Here is a 13,792-nt window from a genome sequence, read left to right as displayed (position 1 = left end):
GGGACCTTCTGCAAGTTTACAACTCAAGGCTGCAGGGGGGATTCTGAAGGGGACTCAGAATCAGCTGGGCGCAGATGAGAGCGTCTGGGAGCCGGGAAACCCCAGGTGGGAAGTAGCAGGCTCCAAGGTGAGAAGTGGCCTTTGAGGAAGACCGGCGGGTCTGTGAGAACTGAGGTAGGGGAAGGGCCCTGGGAGATGGTCTGTGTTGTATGGGCAGGGGATCCAGGTTGGGTTTCCTTAGTGAGCGGCCCGCAGTGCCTGCCTACAGCAGTCAGGACTCACCTGGCTCTGGGGGCTCTGACCAGGGCTGGCTCCTCTGCTCAGAAGTTAGACGGGGCCAGTCTCTGTAGGGGCCGCTGGACGGTGTTTCCAGGGCCTGGGGTCATTCTGCAGCCCTACTGTGCTCCTCGCTGAGGCAATGGACTGTCCCCTTTGGTGGCAGATTAAGGTAATTTTAATAACTTAGTTACTTCTTAATACACAATAGCATTAAAAGGAAAACAACCATAATTCCCAATGACCCCTATTGGTTTAAAAAATAAAACGGTAACAGGTGCCCATTGTGGGGGAGATGAACCGTTTCAGAAAGTATAGGAGGGTAAAACGTATCCCTCTCGCCTCAGTCTTTCCTCAGACACAGTGTTTGTGAAGTACTGTAGTGTCCTTTACACGCAGGCGTAAGTTTAAATGGTGCCTAGCCCGTGTCTTGCTGCGTGACTCTGGCTCGGCCAGTTAACCATCCCCAGCCTCTGCTGAGCCCGGCTTTACAGATGTTGATGAATGGATGAGAAATGTCCCAAACACGTGTGGCCTGGCACAGCGCCCGAGCCAGGTGAGGGTGTGTCTTAGCATCTCCACGAAGCGTGAAAGCCGTGGTTCCTCGTGGGCCTTGGCAGATGCCTGGACCTGTTGGATTTGCCTGATGGATTGTGAGGGACTCTGGTTTCTCTGTCCAAATTTCAGCCGGGGTAGGGGGGGGGGGGGGGACCGGCATGGTTTCTGAGAGCCTCTGGAGGCCAGAGCTTTTAAAATGAGGGTGGGAGAGAGCAGTGGCCTGTCCTAACCTCACTCATATTCCAGTGGCCCGTTGTAATTCTCCGGCTCCTTGGCAGAGCCAGAAGAGGCCCCATGGCCAGACCCCAGCTGGGGGCCTATGGGGGGGGGGGGGTTGTAGAATCTGATCTGCTCTGCTTTCTGCTCAGGGGAGGGCTTGGCTGGAGACATTCTGCACCCTGTTGGGGGAGGGGAGCACATTCCTGGGCTGCTCTGTTGTCATTGAGATTTTCTGAGCACTCCAGCATGCTTTCTTTCAACCTTAGTTAGGGAATGAGTTCCTGGCCCCAGGACCCTCTTCCTAGGAGAGAGTGGTGCATGGAGCTGGAGAGTTCGGAGCCTCTGTGACCCCCCGTTCTACCCCGTTGGAGACATTTAACATCCGGGGCAAGAGTCTCCAGGAGCAATGTGGGCTGCCTAAAGGGTTACTCAGCCTTCCTGGCCCACCCACATGTGTTGGAAGCAGCTGCTGAGACACCTGAGTTGGGGTGGAGGGTCGGGGGTCCCTACTCCTGGGTTAGCTGCTCTGAGCAGCGTGGGGCCACTGGTACTGCTGCCCTTCCCCAGCCCTGGCTCCCACGGCTCCCCAGGAGACCCCCTTCCCTGTGCTGTCACCACGGGGCTTTGCCCAGCTCCCTTTGGTGTGACCTTCCCTTCCTGCCCTGCCTCTCAGGGGAAACTGGTCCTTTGAAAAGTCACCTCACTCCTTCCCCTTCCCAGGAACCACAGTGAATTCTTGAGCTAGGAGAGGCTCCTCTGGGCGTGGAGACGGGGAAGCTGCTAGGGACCTGACTCTACCCTTCAGGAATTCAGCAGTGACCGGAGCCTATGTGGAAACACCTGTGTTACCAGGGTTTGATGAAAGGGACCTGTGGGTACAGGACTGTTGGACTCTTATAAGTAATGATACTGTTGGATTCTCCTTGCCAAGGAGCTGGGTGTCCTGGAGCCTCGGACTGAGGCAGAGCCACAAAAGTGTCCCCAGCAGGATGCCCGGCATGATGTCCACATGGCCCTGGCCAGAGACTTGACAACAGGGTGGGGAAGTTCCCTGAGGGACCCTCTGGTGCCCCAACACAGTGTTCTTGGGGTTAGTAGCTCCTTCTTGGAGAAGAGCTTTGCCTAGTTGGTCCCCATTCAGCCCTGGCTATACATTCATTCATTCATTCATTCAAAAGTATTTACTGGTACCTCTGTGTGTACGGTGTGATTTAGACACTGGGCACTAGCCTTACAGAAGGCAAAGATCTTTGTTATCACAGGATTCACATGCTAAAGGGTGGAGAGCTTTAGCGACAGAGACTAGTGTAAGTAATAAATAATCTGTTAAAAGGTGATATGAGCTACAGAGCAGCAAGGGATAGGACGTTGCCTATGGTGGGGCAGGTTGCAGCCTAAAAGGTGGGCAGGATGGGCCTTGACGAGGTCACAGTTGAGCACAGATGGGCAGGGGTGAGGGAATCCTTTAAGTAAAACGTGGATGTCTTTCAAAAGGCAGGGCACTGAGCCCTGGGGATACAACCATGCACAGCACAGGCACAGTCCCTTCCTCCTGGAGCTGGCATCTTCTAGAAGCTCCTTAGGACAGTGGTTGGCAAACAGGGGCTCGCGAGCCACGTGCGGCTCTTTGGCCCCTTGAGTGTGGCTCTTCCACAGAATACCACGTGCAGGCACACACGTACAGTGCTATTGAAACTTCATGGTTTTCAGCCTCGGCAAGTCTATTTTGAAGAAGTGGCGTTAGAAGAAGTGGGGGGTGTCGGTCGGGCGACAGGAGACGCAGCTCGGGGGAGGAACATTGTTTTGAGGTACGTTCGCTGAGGTCGACCCCTTCCACCTCTCCCATCCACACTCGTCTATCTGAAACAAGTATACAAGACGAGTGTGGATGGGAGAGGTGGAAGGGGTCGACCTCAGCGAACATACCTCAATCAGATAGAGGACGTTTTAGCAAAGGCCAGCCTTAGGAGTACCCTAATTAAGTTCCTGAGGCAAGTAGGAGGCTGTGCAAAATGGGGCTGGATAGGAGGAACCAGGCAGCCTACCCACTTCCACCCAGACTAGTTGTCCACCTTCTCCCAGGGTGGCTTTGCCCTTCCTTGTGCTTGGCCACATCTATCCATCACTTCCCTGGAGAGAGTCTGATGTTGGATTGCAGAAGGGGACTGAGGCCCCCAGAACAGTGATGGGGGTGGTGCCGCATGTACTCCGACTTCCCACCCATCCTCACAGCCAGGCTGGGGAGGGGAGCCCTGGAAGAGGAGCCTCAAAGCTGCGGGCAGGGCAGGGCAGGCGGGCAGGGCCCTTGCCGAGTGAGACTGGCCTGTGGCTCCGTAGGATGGATATTGGGAGGGTGGTGGCAGCTGACCTGGATCCAGCTAGAGAGGGCCCGGTCAGATGGTGGCTGCTGACCCCAGGCGGTCCCACCCATACTCCTGCTGGCCAGTCCCTTTGTCCTGTGAGAGAGGCCTGAATTGAACAGAGGGTTTTGCAGTCGCATCAGAGTTCAGGGACTTGGACTTGGACTTGGTAGCTCTTGGAATGGGCCATTTCACAAGTAATTGTAAGCGTTGCATGAGATGATGCATGTCAAGTGCTTACAGTAGCAACTGGCCATAGTTTACTCTCGTCCCTTTTATCACCTGACAGCAGTGGCAGCGGCGGCGACAGCTCTCTGGGTCCCTCCTCCTCCTCTGTGTTCTTTGAGTCCCACCTCCATGAGGTGACCTTTCCACTGAGGTTTGGTTGCTAAGCTGCTGGCCAGGGGCTGCCTGGTGTCTCTGTGAGATTGGGGTTCCCAGGATAACATGGGTGCTTGCAAAGCAGCCGTGGGCATCTGAGTTGGCATGGACAGGCCGGAGGGGTCAGCAGCTGCCCCAGTCAGGAGAGCCCGGCCCCGCCTCTCCCCTCCGTAGAAGGTTGCAGGGGCGTGTTCACACCTGGTGCAGACGGGGCCACAGCCGCACACAGGCCGCACACAGGATGTCGGGGCAGGAAGGACAGCTTCCCGGCAGCAGCAGGCTGTGGGCGCACAGGCCGGGGGAGAGGAGAGCCCGGGACTCCCTGTGTGGCTTCTGGAGACCCCTTGCACAGGCGGGCACGGTGTGGCTCCCCCAGCCTGCTCTCGCTCAGCCCCAGAGGCTCAGTCCTGCCGCTGGTGCCGCCTCTCCCGCAGATTAATGGACTGCCCGGGTATGGAAGGAACTCCCGGGGCTCTGGCCCATCACACACCTCCAGGGCAGGCGGGCTGGCTTAGCGTGGCCACGCCTCGGTCTCCTGGGGACCCATTAGCCCAGGTACCCCAAACAATGCCAGTGGGGGACAAGCAGTCCGGGAACCGCCTTCATTCTTCCCGGGCTCAGTGGGATCTGCTGCTTCTAGTAGGGGCCCGAGACAAGCCACCCCCATGCAGTTACTCCTTCTTTGCCTCAACTGATCTCTCTTCCGAGCTCCTGAGGCGCAGGGTCTGGACACAGGATGGGGGTAGGGAACTCAGGGTGTGAATTTGCTAGCCTGTTGCTAAGCAGATGGCTCCCCTATTCTTCCCCACGGAGCAGTGGGGGTGGAAGGAAATCGCAGGTCAGCTGCCCACAGGCTAGTTCCACACACAGGCTCAGACCGTGTAGAAAATGAGCGAGAGGCGGCCACAGGTCGGCAAGCCTCGTGTGGCCCGGCCTAAACCCTGAGCGCCCACCCCAAAGGCACGGAGCAGGGAGGCAGCTCAGGGTGTGGTCGGCGAGCGACAGAGGGCCGGCTGGCAGTCCTTAGAAGTTCAGGGCTGGAAAAGGTGTTTCTTTCAGGAAGCCCCTCTCAGGGGTCGTGCTGTAGCCAGGTAGCATCCCCGTGCGGGAAGCCAGGGTCCTTGGAGCTCCTTACATGCCCAGTGACTTTGCCTCAGACCCTTTGGCATCAGACTTGGGGGCTCCTGAGCTTGGGGGGCTCCTGGAGTTACCTTTGCTCCCACATACCTCACGGTGGAAGGGCACTGAAGTGGCCAGCATCCCAGGTCCTCCTTGAGGTCCTGGAGCCCAAGGTCCCATATGGTTCCACCTGCCTGTATTGTCCCTGCCTCTGCGCCATGAGTCCAAAGGGGTGTCCCCTCCCCTGTCCAGTGTAACGTGGCTGGAGAGGAACCCAGGCCCCGAGAGAGCAGGAGGGACCCACCTCACACCTGACCACTGGGCGTCCCTGTCTCCCTTTGACCCTCTTATCTACCCTGCCTGCGAAGCAGGTAAACCAGAAGAGAAACGCACCGATCCCATGGCCCTTCCAGTGGCTTGTCCACGTCTGTGAACATTTTAAATAGATTCCACCTGCCTCCCGGGTACTTTGCACACAGGCTTCCATGCCCTTGGCGACTGCCAGCCCTCCGTGGCGCTCAGCACCTTCCCTGGCCCCTGTTGGCCACTTAGGTTGCTTCTGGTTTTTGCCAATAGCTCAGTGGCCAGCCCAGCGGATCGAGGAGAGTATTTTCAGAGCTGAATGGGTGCCCCGTCCACGGAGGTTTCAGCAGAAGGTGTGGTCAGGTGCTGAGGGTGAGCGTGGTCAGACGGCGAGGGCATCTGGGAGGCGGTCTTTGATGTGCTGCTTGGAGGACAAGAAGCTGTTTCAGCCAGGAACATGGAGGCCACAGTGAATGGGCCCTGGGTGGGGGCTGAGCAGATGGACTGTCGACACAGGCCAAGCGTCAGGGACGTGGTGTGGGAGGGGGGCGGGCAGCCCACATCAGGCCCCTGCCCAGGACCGTCAGCGGGTTCCAGGGGAGTCACACTGAAGCTCTGCTGTCGCCCCCTAGGGCCCCCTCCCACCCACCTCATCTCCTTGTTGCCTGCACTCGGCCCCTCCCTGTCTTCACCCTCCTGAAGCGTGCTAGCTGGTTCTGGCTGCCTGACACGCCCTGCCCCTGCATCTGCCTCTGCCTCGCTGACCACTTCCTATTATTCAGGTCTGGGTGGAGATAGTCCCTCCTCCGTTCATTCATTCAGGCTGCGTGCGGGCGCCCAGGGCCAAAGGGGCCCAAAGTCCCGTCCTGTGGAGGGATGCACAGGTCACAAACAAGGTCAGTAAGTAAACTAGGCCGGCGTGACCGGTGCTGAGGAGGAAAGCAAAGCTGGGAAGTAAGAGAGAGAATGTCAGGGGAGGGACATTTGAGTAGAGACGAGGGAGGGAGGCATCCCAGGCAGAAGGCACGGGCCCAGGTGCAGGAATGGCCGGCCGCTGAGTCCTTCTGACCACAAAACCGTGGTCGCTCTATCTTACTTGGCATCTTCCCTTATTCTTTTGCCAACCCCGAAACCACTCGCTGACTAACTTGTGAGTCATCACACTCTCCCCTTACACCAGGCTGTAAGCTTGGTGACATAAGGGATCTTGTCTGTCTGTCATTATTGGATCCCCAGTCCCAGGACAGTGCCTGCTCCGTGCCAAGCGCTGCGCCAGGCACTCGGCATTTGTCATTGCTCCACTCCCCCCAGCAGACCTGTGTGGGAGGGAGTGCGCCCCTCTTTGCAGACGAGCTCGCTGGGCCTCAAGGAGCTGCCTTGGGAGGCCACCCAGTGTGGAGATGAGCTGTGGTGGTTGAGCCCTGGCTATTGGCACCAAGCCCCAGACTCTTTCCCTTATGCCCCCAACCCCAGTAGTGGACTGAGTAGGGAGGATCCGTCCACATCAGGGACCTCAGGCCCAGATTCCTGAAGCTTCTCTACAGAGAGCCTGCTTGTCTGGGTGAGTGGAACTGAAGGTGGGCCCAGCCAGTGAGTCAAGAAGGGGTGGCGGTTCTCAAGCCTGAACCGGGCAGTTGTTCCTGTATTGGGAGCTGCACTGAGGGGTTGGCTGGACTGAGGAGCAGATGCATGCCAATGGGGTCCCAGCCCCCATGCAGGACCCCCCCGCCCTGCCCAGCCAGACCTCATCAGCACCCCACAAGCAGCGGCCAGGCCCCAGCCCCCAAGCTGCTTGGTTGGCTCCGAGTGGAAGGCATGTAGGCGTGACAGTGCACACGTGTCCGTGCCTTTTAACTGCAGGGGTGTCACTAGGCATCTGCCCCGTCATATCCATCCTTCGCTGCCTCCCGGAGCCCTGAGATTTGGGAGTTCGCCAGACCTGGGGTCAAATCCAAGTTCTGCTGGTTTCTCCAGTGACCTTGGACCAGCGGCCCGGCCTCTGTGGTCTTTTCCCGTCTGCCAGGTGGGGATCTTCCACTCCCCCCCCAGGGAGGCCCGAGGGAGGTGAAGGAACACCGGGTCTGGGTTCAGTAGGTGTTCACAGCGCACAGGGTGCCAAGAGGGGGCCGCTCAGACGTGTACCCACAGGCCTCCTCACTGCCCTGGGTGGTGGGGTTTCGGGAGGATTTTTCTCCTTGAGATTGTTTGCTTTTTTAACAGCGAGCAGAAATTACTTAAGCAGAATGTTAAAAAGTAATAAAAATAACACGCAAGCGTCTGGTGTAGTGCCTGGGAGGCAGCAGGTGCCCCAGGGCATTTGGATGGATGGAGTGTCCACCCTGCCCTCCTGGGGGGCCACCTCCCACCCAGCCCCACATCTGTCTCCCTCCCTCCTACCTGCACCTCCTCCACCTCTCCGTGAGCCTGTGGGTCCTGTGGGCCCTGTGTCCTCTTGTCCCCACCCCGTGGCCTGCATGGTTCTGTAGGTCAGCCCAGGTCCGCCTCTCCCTGGAGTCTGCAACCACACCCCTCCTCCAGGTCCCACCCCCAGCTTCCTCTGACTTCTGAACCATGACCTAGGCCTGAGAGGGGAGAGGGAGCACCCCCAGGACCCGCAATGGCCGATTTATGAGCTTGGGCGCCCTCCCCCCACACTGCCCACTGCCGGGCCTCCCCCACAGCTGGAAATTGAGGACACAGCTCAGCTGTTTGTCCCGAGGCTGAAGCTGCAGGCCCCGGGGTGGAGTCTGCTCACTCCCAGTTTCAGGAGCCTCAGCTTTCCGGGGTTTGTTCCCTGAATCTCCTTCAGGGCCTTGGGTCAGGTGGGCACCTGGGAGTTTCCCGACTACCTGCTGCTCCAAAGGGAAGTGGGGCTCCCCACTCTGCTGTGGCTCCCCCAAAATGTGAAGGCACAACCTCTCATATCCACCCCTCCCCCTCTCGCAAGTGGTGGCCTTTGTGGTGTCCCTAGAAAGTGACGGTGCTCTGAGGGCTGGTGTCTGCCTTTTCCCAGTTGGGGTGGCCCTTGGAATGCCCCCGGATGTGTGTGTCTACCCAGTGGGGTGACCTCTCCCAGCATGGTCAGGCCTCAGAGGGAGCCCTGAGTCTGACCACACAGGGTCCTTTCATATGCAAAGTTGATTGATTTTTTTGGTCACTTCCCAAGAAGCCAGAAACCTCGGGGATAGCATCCTTCAGGTCTCGGCTTAGACACTTTCTTCTCCTATAGGACACCCCCGCCCCCCAGAGCGAGCTCCTGGCCCTGCTTCCTTCCCTTTATGGTGTCTCCGGGGTGGGCCTGGGCTCCTGCGTTTCCAAGTACAGACCTTGGTGTCCTGTGGTCAGTGGGTGGCCGCTACTGGAAGCCGGAAGCTGGAGCACAGATGATCCCCCTTCCCCCCAGGATGATCCAGAAATAGTTTCCCCTGGATCGGGAAGGCATTCTCCAGTGGGCGGACAGCGTCCAGGGCTGGTTTCTGATTAGCTTCACTTGGGCCCGTGGGAAGGGGGCCTTTCTGAGCGCACCCCCGTCAGGTCGGGAAGCCTGGGGCCAGGGCTGTAGCTACGGAGACCTCAGCAGCCTCGTGGGACAGACCTAGCTCCACCGTGGGTCCCAGGCGTGTGGTGGGAGGGGCCAGCACCCCTGACTGCATGCTCTGCGCGCTCCCCCACCCAGGTTCCTGGCGGCAGTGGCCGGGAGCAGCCTGGGCCCAGCGTGGCGAGGCCTTCCCTGAAGTTGGAAGGCAGAGCGGCCAGGCCCAGGTGTGCTGGCTGCCGGAGAGGCTGTGCCCGGCCCTCCCTGCCCCCACCTGGTGTGGGAGCCCAGCTGGTCAGCCTTCGCAGTCCCACCGAGAGGCTTAGGAAGTTTCCCTTTCTGTTTAGCTGGAGTTTTATGGTTTTTCAGAAATCAGGTTAACAATTAAGCTAATTAACCTCTGGGCCTCCTGTTCCTATGAAGCCTGGTAAATGGCTTCCTCCCCCAGCTTCTGGGCTGCGTTTACAAGGCCACAGGTGGCCAGGAGCAGCGTTAGAACATTAACCAGTCCCGGGCCGGGGTATGGAGCGCCGGTTCCCAGGGGAACGGCCGGCACAGACGGAGCGGGGAAGCCGAGGACGGCGGAGCTGACCTGGCCCAGGGGCGGCCGCCGGCTGGGCTGGGCCTGGGCTGCGTGTCTGCCTCACCCTGGCGCTCAGCAGCTTCTGTCTCTCCAGGGGCTGCGCGCCAAGCGAGATGAGGCGGTTCCTGCGGTCGGGACATGACCCTGCTCGGGAGAGGCTCAAGCGGGACCTCTTCCAGTTCAACAAGGTAAGGGAGCGGGAACGAGGAGGCACAGGTGCCCAGGTGAGCACCACGGTACCAGCCTCCCGCAGGCGGGGGCGGGGGCGCTCGCGTTGCCTTTGCTTGATGAAGGTCCTTACTGGGCACTGCCCGCAATGCCTCAGGGGAATCTGACCTTGGAAATGGGGTTTGATTAGAGGGCTTTCCCTGGGAAGGGCAGTGGGATGCCCAGAAGTTGGGACTCTGCAGATCACCCTGCCTCTTCCAGCCTCGGTTTCCCTGCCTGTGGAATGGGGATAAAACAGTCCGCCCTGTCTACCTCCTCACAGGGTTGTGAGGAGGCTTAGGGACAGGAAAGATGAAAGCATATCGAAGCCTGCCAGGTGAAATAATGTTCCTGTGACCCAGGTCCCTTGGGGGTGTGGCTACAGGCCATGGCTGTTCCCACCCTCCTCCGATTGCCTCCTCCAATTGCCTCCAGAGGCAAACACAACTTTCTGTAGGTGGAACACGTGATTCCTGGCAGGTTCCAGGCCTGGGTGAGTGGGGAGAGGCACTGGGGAACTTGCCAGGGTTGGCATTTGACTACCCCAACCCCACACCTGCTCCAAGGCCCCCAAAGCCGGAGTGACATGTCACCTGAGATCACAGGGAGGGTCCCAGAAACTCCTCAGGGCTCCCCCAAGGGGACAGGTGCCAGAGAAGGCCGGAGCTGTAAACAGGAGGAGCACAGCTGTGGTTTATTGGCTCTGGGGCTACCTAGCAATCTGCAGCTGTTTCGGGGTAATTAGCCCCTCACCTCTGCCTTGATCTAGGCCAGCGGTTCTCAACCTGTGGGTCGCGACCCCTTTGGCGGTCGAACAATCTTTCATAGGGGTCGTCTAAGACCATCCTGAATATCAGATATTTACATGACGATTCATAACAGTAGCAACATTGCAGTTATGAAGTAGCCACGAAAATAATTTGATGGTTGGGTCACAACATGAGGAACTGCATTTAAAGGGCCAGAAGGTTGAGAACCACTGGTCTAGGCCCTGGGCCTCCATGCCTAGGCTTCCTCTGCCCCAGAGGGTGGACTGCAGGAAGAGGCGGACTGGGGACCCCTCGAGGAGGTGGTGATGGACAGGGGTCCCAATCTGGCTTCACCACGTAAAGCCCGGTGACCCTGTGCGGAGGGCCAGCACAGGCTTGTTCAGGGACACGTGGGATTAGATCGGTTAAGTGCTCGACACAGTAGTCGAGCTGCTCTTTTCAAAGGCAGCCTCCCAGGGCCGGAGAGCTCCCAGGGCTTCGAGGTGGGCAGTTTTCCCCTCGTGCTCGGCCGTTGTCCTTGACTTCCTGGGCCTGTGGGAGGTGTGGCTGCCCTCAGCGCTTGCCATGAGGCCACTGGCCTCAGAGATCCAGGCTTCCCTAAGTGAGTGCCTCCTCCCACTGGCAGAAGGAAGCTGTGGGCAGGGCTTTTGGGTCTCAGGGAAATGGAGTGCAGTGTTGGAACTGGGGGATCTCGGGGCCCTTGGGGACCTGCCATTGTTACTCCCAAGGGAGCAGCACATGTTTGCTGGGTGCCTGTCTCAGAACCTCAGCACCAGCTGGAGGATCCTGGGTGACCCCTGTGTGCCTCCATGCCCCTGGCAACGCCAGAATTTCACACCCTGAAAAGGTGGCCAATTTCAGTGAAAACCGGAAAAACAGGCTCAGCAAGGAGGAATGAACCCCCGCCCCAAGTTCTACTGTTTAGGAGGGTGGGGCTGGGGTGCGGCTAGGGTAGAGGAATCGTCTCTCCATGTCCCCCAACTGGTGGTCCCCACACCTGGCCACCCCGTCCCCAGGCCTGGTCAGGAAGGGTAGGGGAGGCTCCTGGAATTCCTTCCTCCTTCCATTCACTTGCAAGAATTGAGCACCTACTGTATATACAGCCCAGGCCTGGGGCTCTGGGAATCTCAGATAAGACCTTTGCCTTCCTGGTGGGAGTCTGAAATTCCACCGGTTGGGAGCAGAGAGGAAGAGGGGAGAGTCTGGGTGTGGGGATTCGTCTCATCTAGGCTCTGGGTGAATGGTGGAGCCTGGAGGGTTGGGATTGGAGGGTGAGGCCACATCCTGGAAGATTTGAGAACCTACATGGTTCCACCCATACTAGTCCCTCCCCAGGCTTCCCCCAGGCTGTTGAGTGGCAGACCGGGAAGGCTGGGACCTGGGAGTCTGGGCCCGACACAGCAGAGCCCTGGGTATAGAATGCTCTGAAGGTGCCTGGCACACAGGTGCCATACCAGGGCTTTCACATTGTGGGGGGCGCTGGCTGGGAATGAGGCCCCCCAGTGTGGTTGGTAACTTCACCCCGTGAGCCTCCGTTTGTCTGCCTGTGAAGCGGTGGTCTGGTGGGTGGTGGGTCCTCAGGCTGTTGGGGAGACGGGTGAGTCAGCTGACAGGATTGATTGAGGGGACCCAGGGACCCCATGGGCACCTCAGTAGAGGGGAAGTGACTCTGAGCGGACATAAGCTCGTGTCAGAGTAAAACCCCTTCCTGTCCTTTGTTTCCCCTGGTGAAACGACTGGCCATTTGATGAGGGTGCCTGGGCCCTTCCTGCCGGCCCCCTCCTCCCCTCCTGGGCCCTGAACAAACACTGTGTGCCTGCCTGCTGCCCCGTCCAGGGCCAGGTGGTTTTGTCTTGGCTTTTTCATGGCTGGGCCCCTGGTGTCAGGTGACAGCCACACCGGGCAGGCCAGGTTGCTGCCACCGCCAGGAATCTGAGCTGACCACACCCGGTCTGGGGCAGTGCCACCCAGCCAACCTGGTGTGCCCCCTGTGGCCCTGGCAGCCCTCCCTCCCATCACCCCACACTCTGGGGACTCCTCAGCCCTCAATCTTGGACAGGCCCCCCCTTGCTAAGGGCAGGATGAAGGACCCCCACGCTCTCTGACCAGCAGCCTTGCCATCTCCCTCCCGGGAGCCTGGAATGGGTCCTGGAGCCAGCGGGAGACAGACGGGCCTTCTCGCCCACACCGGGCTAGTGTTGCAGTTTGGCGGCTCCTGCAAACCTCTCCTTTCCCAGCTCTCTGTCAAAGGAGTTCATTGTTCTCTCCTCCCCTGGCAGAGGTCCCCTGCGCCAGGAGCAGGGCGGGGGCAGGGGCAGGGCCAGGTGGGCTGGATGCTGAACTCAGGAGGGAGGGGGGGTTGGCTGCCAGGCGTTGGTCATCCTTCCAGCTCGAATCTGAGCTGGAGAAGCTGGGATCCGGGCTTTGAGGGCCGCCCTGGGATCCGTGCCTGCTGTCCCACCCCAACCTCTGTCCTGGGTGGAGGCTCTGTGCCTTGGAAGTCGCACAGCAGGCCATCTCCCCTCCCTGCTCTGGGGACCGGGAGGGAAGGTGCTGCCCGTGGGGAACTTGCATGTCCAGGAGGGAGCTGAGTCTAAAAGGCTGTTGGGGTGTCAGGGAGGGGCCCCCAAGGAGTGGGCAGAGCACCTGGACTTGAGGGGACAGCTGGACACAGGCCAGAGGTGCCTTCACCCTCCTGCTGCCCACGCTGCTCCCGCCCCCGGTTTCCCGCTCCTCCCTGTCACCTCTATTAACTGACCTCGATCCTCTCCCCAAATCCAAGTCCCTTCCTTCCAGATTCCTAACACAACCTCCCCCCCATACCTGCCCTGGGGGCCCCACACCTCCTTGCCTAGCCCAGGTCTGCAGCACGACTAGCTCTGCTCATTCGGGGACTTGGGGGCCTTATTCGAATGTTGAATTGGTGCTGCCGCCGCCCTTCCCCTCCCTGGGACCCGGGATCCCCCGTCACCACACTGTTCTCATTTGAACCCACTCTCGTGGCCCCTGGCCAAGTAGGGTCATTATGAAATTTCTCTTATTTGTGGTTTGTTTGTTTTTTAATACATTTTTATTTATTTCAGAGAGGAAGGGAGAGAGAGAAACATCAATGATAAGGGAGAATCGTTGATCAGCTGCCTCCTGCACGCCCCACACTGGGGATCGAGCCCACAACCCGGGCATGTGCCCTGATTGGGAATTGAACCTGTGACCTCCTGGTTCATAGGTCAACGCTCAACCACTGAGCCACGCTGGCTAGGCCCCTTATTTGTTCTTAAGGGAGCCTTGTCCCTCCAGAGTTGTCAACTTAGAGAAGACACCCTGAGGGGTACAGGGAAGAGGAGAACCTGGGAAGGAAGTTGGCCTTAGCGGCAGGGCCTGTGTGTCTGTGGGGTGAGCTGAGCCTTCCAGCCGCCTCAGGTGGTCTTAAGGTTCATCTTAAGGTTCATTGTGTTCGAGTCAAGGACAACGCTGGTGTCGT

At 59.1% G+C, this 13,792-nt stretch overlaps 1 protein-coding gene across 14 annotated transcripts in view; it reads left to right on the top strand.

Annotated features, from left to right (window-relative positions):
• Window positions 1–13,792, top strand: part of LLGL2 (LLGL scribble cell polarity complex component 2) — a 30,444-nt gene that overhangs the window by 1,041 nt on the left and 15,611 nt on the right. For all 14 annotated transcript variants that reach the window (XR_004972721.1, XR_004972720.1, XM_036339297.1 and 11 more), the window contains one exon: window positions 9,429–9,522. Coding sequence is in view for 11 of the 14 variants with exons in the window: in XM_036339297.1 (XP_036195190.1) it covers window positions 9,448–9,522 (75 nt within the window). In the remaining 3 variants the exon portion in view is untranslated. Of the gene's footprint in view, window positions 1–9,428; window positions 9,523–13,792 lie in introns of those variants that run through there.

Source organism: Myotis myotis, unplaced genomic scaffold (assembly GCF_014108235.1).
Source record: "Myotis myotis isolate mMyoMyo1 unplaced genomic scaffold, mMyoMyo1.p scaffold_m19_p_17, whole genome shotgun sequence".
NCBI classification, from domain to species: domain Eukaryota; kingdom Metazoa; phylum Chordata; class Mammalia; order Chiroptera; family Vespertilionidae; genus Myotis; species Myotis myotis.
This window is presented reverse-complemented; position numbering and strand designations above follow the sequence as displayed.